The following is a 12,936-nucleotide window of genomic DNA, read 5'->3' on the forward strand; positions in this document are numbered from 1 at the left end:
TCCCCCTTTCCTGGACCCTCATGTCCTCACACTGACTTGCCCTCCTTAAAATTTGCTTTCCTCTGTGCAAGTGGATTTGTTCCTATTAGGCCCAGATCTGGGATCCTTCTCCTGGGACACTCCTCCATGAGGCAGCTGTGGTCTCCTGTGACAGTGGGATCATTTCTGCTCACAGACTGCACAAAAAGTTCCTGTGCATGCTTGACTGAATTTGTTGCCTCTGGATTTCCACAGGAAATAACTTCCTCTATCCATGCCCTTCTTGTGTTAACGTTTCAGCCTTTCACTGTTCAGTCCTTTTATGTCATCTTCAGTTTTGGTCTCTGCTGGTTTTCAGGAAAAGCTGTAATTACCAGTCTTCTTCTCTTTTCTGGAGATGGGTGCTAGCAGCCTCAGTAGCTGGTAGGATTCACTTACATTTCAGCATATGAGACTCCAAGTAAATTCTTCTTCCATCTCCAGGGTTTTTGGGGTCCTCCAGGTCAGCTGCCTTTCAGCAATGTCAGCAGGGTGGCCTGGTTAGAGGTGAGGTTGGACTAGATGATCTTTTGAGGTCCCTTCCAACCCTTAAGATTCTGTGAAGACTCTGAGGTGTTGCAGGGCTCTGCCAAGGATTAGGAAATTGCAGGTCAGTGAAGCAGCAGGCCAAGATGTGCAGGTGGAGCTCTTAAAGGTGGAGAATTGAAATGATGCCTCAGTAGCAGAGTTTTCCACAGGCAGGTGAAGAGTCAGTTACCAAGGAGGCTAAAGGGGCTCCAGAAACTCAGGCACTTTGTCTCTCTGTGTTCTCACTGCAGTGCAGATCCAAACACTCTGGGAGGGATACCCAGGGGAACATTTTCCTTTGCAAGATCTTGACCAAAAATAAAAACGTTTGTGCCCCTGAGAGATGGACTGGGAGGTTTCTGAAACAGGAGTTCAGCAGCCCCTTAAAAAGAAAAGCAAAACAGTTTTTTTGGCCAGAAAACTGTCACTGTGGTTTTTTTCTATTCAATATAACACAGAAAGTGACAGAGATAGCTTTTGTATCCTGTCTGCACCAGAGATTTCCTTTGTGGTCCTTCAGATGGGCATGTGGGTCTAGATTTCTGAATCATAGTTAGATACCTGAAAGCTGGTGTGCTGATAGTGTGGCATTACTTGAGCTTATTTCCAGAGGTACTAATCAAACCTAGCTTCAAGTGAAGTGGGTGGGAGCAGGCAGGCATCCTCTGTGCTCAGCCCAGATGTTAGTGCATGAGCAAGGTCCTTACCAGCCCCTTACACAGAGCTGGAATTTGCAGAGCAGAAATGCCAGTTGTACAAATCTGTGTGGTCAAGAGGATTTCTGAGGCACTGTAGGTATCTGCTTGGGAAGAGACAATGCAACTTGGATCCCATCTGCTCTACATCATTTGCAAAAATGCTTTTTATTTAAGAACTTGTGAAAAATCACTGATTTCTGTAAGGCTGCTGTCAACAAGACTTGTGCCCACTTCCTAAACAGCATCTAGTTATTTTAATGCTTGCTGATTTACACCCCAAACTCTTGGCTCCTGGCTTGTATAAGACCTGTTGTGAGAATGTTTTCTATCATCAATGTGTACAAGACACCGTCCAGTACTACTCATTTGCCTGATAAGAAATAATTGTTTTTCTACTATGATGCCACAACACTGTGTCTCTGAACCAGCTGATCTGGGGCCTCTGGATCTCCCCTGGTTGTGCAGTTACTGCCCAGCAGCTAGGATGGTTTCTGCAGAGCTACAGCTGTGAACCACCAAACAGCTCTTCTGCCCTCTGTAAAATTCTTATCTTAGCAGTAGTTCTAAGCATCAGCTTTTTACTATTGCACAGGAGAGGAGCAGGAGATCTGTATGGCATTGTGCTAGCTGGGGATGGTTAAGGAACTGTCCCTTTACCAGTGGATCATGCTCCAGTGCTTGCAGACTTCTCCACATATGTGTCTTCCTGAGAATCACAATGAAGTGCTAATAGCTTGTCACGGCTGGCCTGGGCTGACTTCGATGCCTTGGCCTAGAGGTGAGATTCTCCATGAGCCCTTGGAATCTCCTGGGTTTCTGCTCAAAATAAAATTGGCTTTCACCACCTGTGTGGTAACAAGCAGTGGCTGAGTGTGGCTGCATTGCGTCCAAATAGTTTTCATGACTTAACTGGGTGATCAATCCTTGGAATCTCTGGCATGGTGTAGCCCACTGTTGGTTGACAGCCTTTAGTGCTATTATAGTTCTAACTACTATTAGTTTTGCAGCCAAACCCTAATCAGACTGGGGCAACGTGAGTGGAGCACAGTTGTGTTAGACTGGAGTCATGTCATGTGATATTGTCTCCTACAAAGCTCAGACTTGTCTCATTACCCAGAGCAGAGCACAGTCCTCCACAGCTGGTGGAGGGGTAGAGGCAGACATTTTCAGTGCCAAGGAATTTGGAGACCCACCAAAGGTCTCAGCAGTGGCAGTAGTGAATGGATTGTGTTATTCCCCTACCCTGGAGCCAGGTTGATGTTTGCATGTTTCTCTCCCAGGACTACACCATCACCATGTACTTCCAGCAGAGCTGGCGGGACAAACGCTTGGCATATAATGACCTTCCTCTCAACCTGACCCTGGACAACCGAGTGGCTGACCAGCTGTGGCTGCCTGACACCTATTTCCTGAATGACAAGAAGTCCTTCCTGCATGGGGTGACAGTGAAGAATCGCATGATTCGGCTCCATCCTGATGGGACTGTCCTGTATGGCCTGAGGTAAGTCTAAGGGTTGGTCTAATCTCTGTTGGTTGCAGTTGAGAATGACATCTCATCTAAACTTCTCCCTTTTCAAAGTTAGTCTTATAAGGCAAGGACCCAAAAGATGCTTTAGTGTTGCACAGTTTTAAGTATCTGCTTTTCCTCCAAGCTAGAAATGGTTGTTTCCTTCAGGTCTCCAAAGTTTCCTGTGCTGCTATAGACAAACGTTGGAGATGGGAATAGTCTGCTCTGAGCATTTCAGGTCACTGTCATTCATGTTGCATAACACTTCCATTTGAAACACTCATTTCCAGTTGCTTCTAATTTTCTGCTACTTTGGCCTATGGTGGTGAGACTTTGTTACTCTTGTATCTAAGGCTGAATTTCTGTAGTATTTGAGTCAAATTGCCTTAGTCATTTTTGAGTTTGAGATTGGTGACATGTTTTTGTACTGTTAAAAATGTCTCTTTACCAGTGCAGTTCTGAAGACTGAGGCTTGAAAGTTGATACCTAGTAGACGAATGGTCCTCGGTGAGGAGGCTTTTTGTGTGGTGTCTGGAACAAATTGACATAGGCAAGTCCACAGCCTTTGAAAGTGCTGTGCTTGTGTGTGGTGGAGTTGGCAAGGATTGGCCCTACTGTGTTATCTGGAGATGTGGAGATGCCAGAGTAGGTTAAAAAGTTAAACAGAGGGGACAGAGGGCTAAACGGGGTGGTTGCAGCTATAGGTATGAGTGCAGGTTTTGGATGCTGCAGGTGAAATCTAGGCAGTGACTTTCAGATCCCTATATTGCCTGCTTTGAGCTTTTCTTTTTCCTTTTCAACTACCAAAATTCACAGCTGGCTTTTTAGACCTGCCTCCATACTCACAAATCATTGCGATGGCAGCTCTGGGCTTATGTCCTAATGCAGCAAAGGGAGAGGAAAGACCTTTCTCCTTCAAAGAGGGAACACCCACCCTTCCCTTCTGCAGTATCAGCTCCTCTGCTGCTTTGTGTTTTATGGAAAAGTCTGACTTTTAATATTTTTTTAACAGTATTATTTCCTCCTCCTTAAATAGCTGGGCTATTTTGCTGGGGTAGGGCTGGGTGTAGGCGTAGCAAAGTAGAGGGATGCCCAGGGCATTATCCTGCCAGGGCAGCAAGGTGGCAGTGCCCTGTGCTTTCCTGATGGCAGAGCCCTGGGAAGCCAGAAGAGCAGCAGTCAGAAGCCAGGCTGTGGTACGAGGGGTGATGTATGTGCTGCTTTTCCCTTCCAATTAGTAGATGCCTCTTGCTCAAAGCCCAAACACAGGAAAAGGTGCCACAAGTGCCTGGCTATGTGACTCTGCCTCTCCCTTCCCAGGACATCTCTCTATTTTGGGCCAGTGATGTTATTTGGCTGGTGCTGCCAGAGAGCCCTGAGCCAGTTTTACTGACCCACCAGAAGGATGGCAGCCTTCCCACAGCTCACTGCCCCAAATCTCCTCCTTGTGTTAGAACAAGAGGAAGGGCAATAAGATGCTTGGGGTAGGTAGGAGCATAAATTCAGCCTGTTGGGGAGGAGGGGGCAAAGAGGGTTGTTAAGGTGAGCTCTTTGCTGCTGAGCCAGCCCAGCTGAGTGTAGAGCTGCCTCCCCCAGGCTGTTGGGAAATCTTTGCACACACCTGCACAGCAAAAGAAGCAGAAATACTAGCTCAAATAAGGAGCAGTGTGAACCCTACAGCACAGGTGATAGGCAGGTTTGTACTCGAGCTGGCTGGGGCTGGGACACCGCACAAGCACCTCCCGAGCTGTCCCTTCCTTTCCCCTCCCACCGGGCAGCATCTCGGGGAAGGGTCCTTGGCTCCCCCGTGTGACCTGTGTAAACGGTGAGATGAGGAAAATTCCACCCAGGAAAAGAAAAAGAAAATGACAGGTGCTTGCTCCTGTTGTTTCCAGGGCCATAGTAAGAGCAGCCTGCATTGTTTTAACTTTTGGCTGGTTTTCCTGGAAGCTGCTCTCTTGCCCCTGGAGAAAATGGCAATTTCAAAAATGAAGCACTGAGCAACTGCAGCTCCTGTTCCTGAATTGTGTCAGGATGGCTGGCTTTTACTACCCTGAAAGCACTGGGGTTTTGGAGGGCAAGCCAGGTGCTCTAGATGTCTGGGGCCCCTCTAGCTTTATTGGTAGGGGTATGGGCAATGTTTTTATCAGGGCTGCTTTCTGTGCTGCCTTCTGCACCTGCAATCTTGCTGACAATAGAAGTGCTAGGTGCAGTTTTGCAGGTGCAAATAACTGTGATGCTATTAAAAATATATATAAAGCCAGGTGCACAGCAGATGTAAGCAAGTAAGTAAACAGTTATGGAATATTCACCTGTGTTCCCTTTATCTTTGTAAAAATGCACCCGTGGTTGTCCTGCAACAGGAGGAAAAATGCAGGTCCTTTCTGTATTCCAAAATCTGCTCGTTTTATCCTGCATTTTTCAGAAGGAATCATAGAATGGAGTTGTTCTCATGGACGAAGGCCAAAGGAGGCAACTTCTGTTTCTTTTCCTTTGTTTGCCTGTTGTTTTTTCACCCTGAGCAAGATGCCACAGCTCTTCTTCTTTCCCTGCTACCTTCTCACCGGTCACTTCACCCTCCTTTGAGCTGATCCTGTAGCAAAGTGACTCAATCATTCTATTTGTGGCACAATAGTCATTTTTCATTTCAGCAGCCTCTGTCAGAGGCTGGCGAGGATGACACCCTGGCAGGCCCCTGCCTTCAGCAAGTGTTCAAGTGACCAGCAGGATCAGGCTCAAGCACTGGATCAGACCTTCAGGTCCAAGTTAGGTCACGTGGAAGACAATGAGTATTTTATTTCTGACTTCAGTGAGAGCAGGATCAGGCTTCAGATAACTTGTTTGCAGGAGTAAATGAAGCCTTTTATTCCTCCACTTCATTCCTCTGTGAAAGCTGTGTGTCAGAATAGCATCTGTTTTTGGTAGAATTAGCAGATGAGTGGCTGAAGGGAGGGCACCAGATACAACACAGCAGCATCTTAGGAAAGCGCTCGATACAAAAGCTTTGCTGCAAAATTAATTCACCCAGGGCTCAGATTAAAAGCTGGTTGCCAGGTCTCCAACAAAAGGAATGCATAAACAGCAGTGGGCTCCGCGGGGAGGGGATGCTGGGGGGCTGGAGTTGAGACTGGTGCTCCCTACCCCTTCCACAACCAGTCAGCAGATGGCATAAATCCCAGCTGGGGACCTGGAGTCCTGCTCCAGCCCAGAGGGCACTCTGGTCTCTGAAAAGACTCTGGTGGGAGGATGCGAACTGGCAGTGTTTTTAGGAGGTGTAACCTGGCATGATGGTGCCTGAACTCGCCTGGCTCCCCAGCACCTTGCAGGAACTGGAAGTGCCTGGGAAGCACAGGAGAGCAGGGCACCTGTGGCAGGCAGCAGGCAAGTGACAAAACAATGTGGAAATTCTGCAATATGAAGGGAGGCTTAAAACAGCCACCCACAAAGACAAAACAAACAGTTCTTGGGTAGTGGAGGGGGCTGGATAAAATAGTGAGGAAGAGCTGGATAGCACTGGCTGACTTCAATATGTTTTTCCTCTTAATGGCTTTTTTTTTTTTTCAGAAATTGCATTCATTTCATCAAATTTTAAACAAATAATTAGAAATTTTTCATTTATGAAAAAGCATTTCAGAGAACAATGTTTCACTCTTAATTTTCTGTAGAGAATTTTTCACTTGTGTCAACATTTCCCTCACTATTTTAGGCCACTTTGCTACCATTACTGATGTTTGAAGGTAGCACAGAGAACCACCAAAGGCTGCCCCTCAACCTCCAGAGACTCTCTGGACCATCCCTGACACAATATTCGATGAGTTTTACATTATCACACATGCAAGCTACACATTCTGGTCTGAGATTTTTATTTCCTTCTCTAGAGCATGTAGCATCTATTTGGTAATGAAAGAAGTTGACACTTGTCAAATGCTGATGTCACCAGTGTTTTCCTATCTCCTTTCAGAGATCTAAAAATAGAAACGACTCTAACAATGCTGGAATTGTCATATGCTAATTTGAAATCCTTTTGAAACCAGCTTTAAAACGTCCTTTGGGGAAATCTTGGAGCTGTTTGATTTCATTCTAGTTAGGGACAAAAGTGGATTCCAAGGAGACAGGTGCTGTGAGGAGCCCAGACTGCATCCCTGAGCTCCCAGGGGGAGTGGGTGGGCTGGGATGCTGGGAAGCAGGAGTGGAGCCGGGTGGACAGCAAGTGAGAGGCACTGCCTGGCTGGCGAGGAGCCCAGGCAATGTAAACTGAGCAACTGAAAAGCTGCAGAGGAATTTGATGACGGAGACTAAATCCTGTGCAGAGAGAATGAGGGATCTCCTCCTGCGAAGGTGGGAGTGTTGATGAGCATGTGCGTGTGTTTTGTGGGGTGGTTTTTTTTATCCCTGTCCATGCTAGTCACTGCAATGAGGTGTGTTTTGGAGATGAGGTAGTTTGGATGCATGCAAAGGTGGAATAGCAGGGCTCTGAGCCCAGTGCCCTCCTGAGGAACCAGGTCCCTGATATCCTCATCAGTGTAAATACCTGTTCAGTGCTCAAAGCAAGGGAGAAAAAACTGTCATAGTTCAAACAACTGAAAAACTGCAGTTTTAAACTGAGAGAAGCTGGATGTATCTGCATTAGCAGCACTTAATTTCTGCTTTTCAAAGGGGTAAGTTCCCAACTTTCAGCTGCTCCTTGCAAGGCAGCAGCTCCTGGAGGACATCAGCCCTGGCATTGCAGCAAGCAACTGCTAAGCTGCCCAGGGACCAGACCTTGTTCACAGGCAAGGCAGCAGCTAGGGCCACTTCTAGCTCACCTTGCATAGGGAAGCAAAGCAGGTTAGCAGTTGTATGTCAAGCATCCCACCTGCTCACTCATCCAACACCAGGTACACTGTCAGACCCCCCATGCCACCCTGCTCTATGGTGCCACCAGGGCAGCCCTGCCTGCTTCTCACAGCTGGGGCTCTGCTGGAGCTCCTCTTGGGGACTTCTTCATATCTCCAACTTGTGTCTTGATCACAACCCAGTGCTGTGTGTATTACATTCCCCAGACCCCAGGCTGGGGTTATTGGATTCTTTAGCTTGTAGAAAGGTTTCTCCTGCTCCTGTCTCACATGAAGCCAGCTGTTTGCAGCCATGTTCTTGTTCATGCCATAGGTGTTCTTAGATTCCCTGCAGAGAAGATGGCCTGATGAGTTAAGACTGGGGAGGTTTTTCTATACTGAGACCACTGGGCAATTTTTTTCTCCCATCACACAGGCCAGAAGGAAAAAAAAAAAACCACCAACAACAAGAAAAAAAATAATAAAACGACCCACAGAATTTTTGCTTCCTCTTCCCTCCCTGAGAGAGGTTTCTCTGGACGTATAAAAGATGATTCAGGTTCTACCCTGATTCTAGAAGCTCTGCCTGCCCCCTCTGCAGGCTGGGCAAAGGCAACAGAAATCTTTCCTTGGTGTCCTGGTTTGAGCCAGGATGAAGCCAATTTTGGCAACTTGGGTGCAAAGAGTTGGGCTTTTGTCCATCCAGCCAGCCCCTTGGAGCTAGTCCTGCAGCCTTGTAGTGCTCCCACCAAGGAGCTCTGAGCCAGCTCCTTAGCACAAAGATGTGGGTGTGGGAGAAGAACTCGTTAGGTGGGTGTGAGGAAATGAGAATTTAATTAGGATCTCAGCTCCCCAGCTGAGGTTAAGGACAGAACCCCTTCTGCATTCTTGCCTTCTAGGTTTAGGATGAGGGATTTAGTTGGAAGTTCTGGAAGGCAGTTTAATAGTATGGAATTTCATAATAATCTTAGAAGTTGTGAAAGAAATTGGAGCTCAATTAAACAGGATAAAGCAGCAAGCCAGAGCTGCTTCTCCATCCTTTATTTTGCAAGAGCAGAGACAAGTATCATCAGAGCCTGGCTGGAATTGTTGCTCTGCTATATCTCCTATAAGTCTGCTTTGCTAATTAGCAAAAATAGAAGTCAAAGACCATCCATAAACAGCTGATTCCCTCTGTCTCCTCACACATCACTAAAACATCTTGCATGCCCTGAATCCCTGTCTCACCCTGGTAGCACCTCTTGGTCTTCCAGCTTGCCCCAGCCTTCAGTCTGAGTCCATCCCTGGACCCTATTTGCCAAATCTCACAGGTGTAAGTCATGGGTTACTGGCTTATCAATTCAGCTTCATCCCAGCCTGATGCTGTTGAAGGAAGGGACCTCCTGATCCATTGAGTGCAGGTCACTGTTGTCTGAAGGAGCCAGAACAAAAGATTCTCTTTTAAACATGTTCCACTTGGGTCTCTCATGTCCCTTTAAGCCAGTTGACAACTTGTCAGATGTACAGCACATTTGAAATAGAATAAAGAGGTAGAAAAGCAAAACCTTGCAGCCAAGCCAACTCTACTTTGTAGTCTTCCAGGGTGGAAAAATGGTTGATTTAGATGACTGGTACCCTGAGTACTAGCGTAGAAGAGTCTGACTTTTTTCTTCTCCACCTGAGTGCATTGCACACTTATTTGTCAAAGGATGCCTATGCAAGCACAGATACTTTTGGAAGCAGAGTGACCTTAGCAGGGTTGTGCCAAAGCTTATGGAGTCAGTTTTAGGCAAACAAATGCAAGGGGAAAATATTCCATATCCTTGCCTTGCTCTTGGCTTGAACATGACCTCCAGGAGTTTGCAAAGATCAGGCTGTGTTAAAAGAATGGCAAAATTCACCACGGGTTTATAAATCCCTCCAGGCCCTTCAAAGTTTGTGCTTACTGCCAGGCAGAAGGTGACATTTGCCAGCATGTTTTTATGACTGACTTTGAGAATGCAGAGTAAAAATTCAATTTTATTTTTTTTTTCCCATGTTCAGCAAAAAAATATTTTTGCCTCTCTCTCCTCTTAGTCACCAGAATTCCCTTACAAGTCTAACTTGCCCCATGGGGTGAGCTTGCACAAATCCTATAACACCCAAGCTGCTTCCATCCCTTCTCCTTCTTGCTGCAAACTGCTTTGAGCTTTGGGAGCCAGGAATATCTTCAGTTTCTCAGGAGAAATGAAATCCAAAAAGTTGCAGGTGCAACTTAAACATTTGGTTTACTGTGTGTTAGTCCCTGCATAATGACACTTAACCCATAACTGAAAAAACAGAGTAAATGCCTGAACTGCTGGTTCTGTCTCCTCTTCTATTAGGAAGGCAATGATCAGGGTATTTGTGCTATTTTCTTCCATAGTCAATTTTAGGCAGCTTCCTTTTGAAGCTAAAGGTATTGGGGAACATTCTCAGACACTGAATATAAGGGGCCTGCAGAATCAGTTTGTCTCTTGGTTTTGGTTTATGTCCATGAACAGTCTCTTGGGCATTTCCCAGCTAGAGCACAACAGAAGCTGGTGACTGTTCTCACTAGGCATTTGCATGCAGGCAGACCCTTTTTCTGGAGGGTAGGAATTTCAATGTAGACAAAGGCTGTTCTGTACTGATTAACATCAGCCCCAGAAACCAGTGCCAGGCATGTTTAGCTTGCTGGTATAGACACAGCTATGATGCAAACAGTGCAGTAATTTCATTTTGTAAGGGTGAGCTTGACAAGAAAGGGACCTCACTTACTTTAAAAACTCCTTAAAGGTAATAATAGTCTTCTCTCTCCCACCCAGTCTTTCTTAGAGAGTCTGGATCTGCTCCTTTTGAATTCAGATGGTATTTTGGGGAAGTGATTTTTTGGCCCCTTATACTTGTAGCTGGTTTGTTTCTCCCAACACTATGGAGATGGTCTAGAGGATGAATGGAAAGCTGCAGACCTTCAGAGGTGAAGTTTGGTAGAGTGAGATCTGCCTGGAGCAGGAGTTGAAAGGGCCTCTACCTTGGAGGCAGCCAGCAACAGGACCAGAAGGAGATGAAGACATTCAACCATGGCAGGTTTTAATAGCAAGTTGGGGCTCTGTGCTGCTCTGTGTCTGTGAACTTATATAATCATTCTAAATAAGACAGAGGAAGCCATTAATAAATAAACAGTGATGAGGAGGATCAGAGAGGGAATGAAATAGGTGGTGGTGTTTGTGTCAGAGAACTGAAATATTTGTGGAGGACTGACAGTTTGCAGAAGCTTGAACATTCACTTTTGAGCTGCAGCTGTGGTAGGACAGTTGTTTGCTGCTGCTAAGTTCAGTGTGCAGAGCAGGCAGCTGCAGAGGGACAGCAGGGTAAGGTTGCATTACCCTTTTTGTGCCAGCATCTGCTATGTCAATAGAAGCTTCAGGTGGGCAGAGCTTTCCTCACTGTCACACAGACCTAGCACTCACCCTGTGTCGCTTGGGTTTTTGTGTCTGCTTTTCTAGAGATGCTCTCTACCTCTCCTGAGATACCATCAGAGTGAGGTATCCATGCTACTTTGGCTTCTGTGTGAATCCACTGTGTGCTGGCAGAGAAGGGGGATCTCCATCAGCCAACAGCCTGCCAGAGCTGCTCAACATCTCATGAATGCTTTTCCCTTTTTTTCTTTTTTGTTGTGTGGGTTGTTTTTTTTTAGATGTACAGTGGTTTCTCCACAGCCCTGTCTCCCCCCAGATGAACTGTGTCCATCTGCCAGCTGTGCAGCAGAGTTGCAGGGCAGTGAGGACTTGGCTGCTTGATAGCACGACTGCCTACAGACCTCAGGAGAAATTATTAGGGCAAGGGCATGAATGTCATCTTTGTGGGAAAAGAAGTGTAAAGGTTGTGACGTGTGGGGACTGGCCCAGAGGCCTGTGGGGTGGGCAGAGATTGAAGGAGAGAAGGGAAGCTGAAAGCAGAGGGTGGTGATGGTGGCCGGGCTCGTCAGCTGGAGGCAGCAGGTGTAGCTCACTGAGCTCCTTGTGCAGAGCCTGTCCCCTCGGACAGCCAGTGGCTCTGGGTGTTGCTGTCAAAGCAGATGAAACTTCACACCACACACATTTTAGAATTTAAAAGGGGAGAGGAGGAGGGGGAAGGAGAAGACGCAGCCTGGCTGGGAGCCAGCACCTCTAGCTGAGGCCCCGGGGAAGGTGGCATCCATCCCGCCCCAGCGGCCCCGCTGGCCCCGCGCTCCCTGCCTCCCTCCGCTTTGGTTGTGTCTCCTGGAGGCAGAGCTCTGTCTGGAGCTGTTTACAGGCCATGGGTTCTTCTCTATCTCCTCATCTGCTTTTTCACAGAGTGAGAATCCACTCCTCCTCTGCTTTCTATCTTTTAACCTCTTGTTCTTCAGCTCTCCTTCCCTAGGCTGCTTTACCTCTTGCTTCCCCTGATCCCTCTCCTCTGCTCCCTTACCCCAGTGGCCTCTTGTCCTGCACTATCTGCTCTCCTGTCTCTCATCTCCACTCCTGACTCCCACATCAGTGCTCATGCTGTCATCACTTTTTCATCATCTCCTCATTTTCCCACCTCTTACTTCCCTACCACCTTTATTGCCTGTTAACCCTGTTTGAGACATCCAGGAGTTCCTTAGTGTCGATCCCCACCACATATATCTCCATCCAGTCCTTCCAGTGCTGTCTTCTATGTGCCAAGCAAGCACATCTCTTCACACAACAGCTCAGAGCATATCGAGGTAGTACTTTTATTCTCATTAAAGCATGAGGCAGAGGTTGGTCCTGTGGCCTCAGACCAGCTGCCCTTCACATCTCTCCTGTTCTGCAGGAGCCCTGCATCCAGATTGCCCTATAGTGCTGGTGTCCCTGGGCTTGCTGGGTGCACGTCGCTGTGGGTACAGCACCACAGCTGAAATGCTCCAGGCAAGCAGGTGGCCACAGCCCAGGACAGCTCTGTGCAGTTGTGCTATCTCTGCTCTGAAGACAGAACAAATCCTTCACCCTACATGGTTCCAATTCTCACTTGCCCGAGCAGCGTTACATGGGCACCAGGAGTTTGGGACCTGCAGCCATTTGGGGTAGCTCTGAACTCTAGGTATGGATACACCTGCCCTTTAATTGGAAGGAGAGAGAAATGATCTGACTTTTGAGGAAAGATGCCCTCTTAATCTTGTTTTTCTCCTTTCTATCCTAGCTGTCCTGAGGTGCTCTTCTTTTTGAATCATCAAGGCTAAATTCTGCCCTGATGTAAATCTCTGCTGATATAAATTGGTGTGATCTTGCAAAAATTATTGGAGTGGCTCTGGATTTATGCTGGCTATTAGTGTGAGCAGGATTTGGCGCATGGAGTGTGGAGCCATAGCTCACTGTGTCGTGCTCTGCATTCCCAGCCAGCACTG

General features: G+C 47.1%; 1 protein-coding gene across 3 annotated transcripts in view; it reads left to right on the forward strand.

Moving 5' to 3' along the window:
- The window catches only part of GABRQ (gamma-aminobutyric acid (GABA) A receptor, theta), a 72,065-nt gene that overhangs the window by 46,814 nt on the left and 12,315 nt on the right, over positions 1–12,936 (forward strand). For all 3 annotated transcript variants that reach the window (XM_009997089.1, XM_009997090.1, XM_009997091.1), the window contains one exon: positions 2,525–2,745. In XM_009997089.1, the coding sequence (XP_009995391.1) occupies positions 2,525–2,745 (221 nt within the window). The remainder of the gene's footprint in view (positions 1–2,524; positions 2,746–12,936) is intronic.

This window comes from Chaetura pelagica, unplaced genomic scaffold (assembly GCF_000747805.2).
Source record: "Chaetura pelagica isolate M959 unplaced genomic scaffold, ChaPel_1.0 scaffold344, whole genome shotgun sequence".
NCBI classification, from domain to species: domain Eukaryota; kingdom Metazoa; phylum Chordata; class Aves; order Apodiformes; family Apodidae; genus Chaetura; species Chaetura pelagica.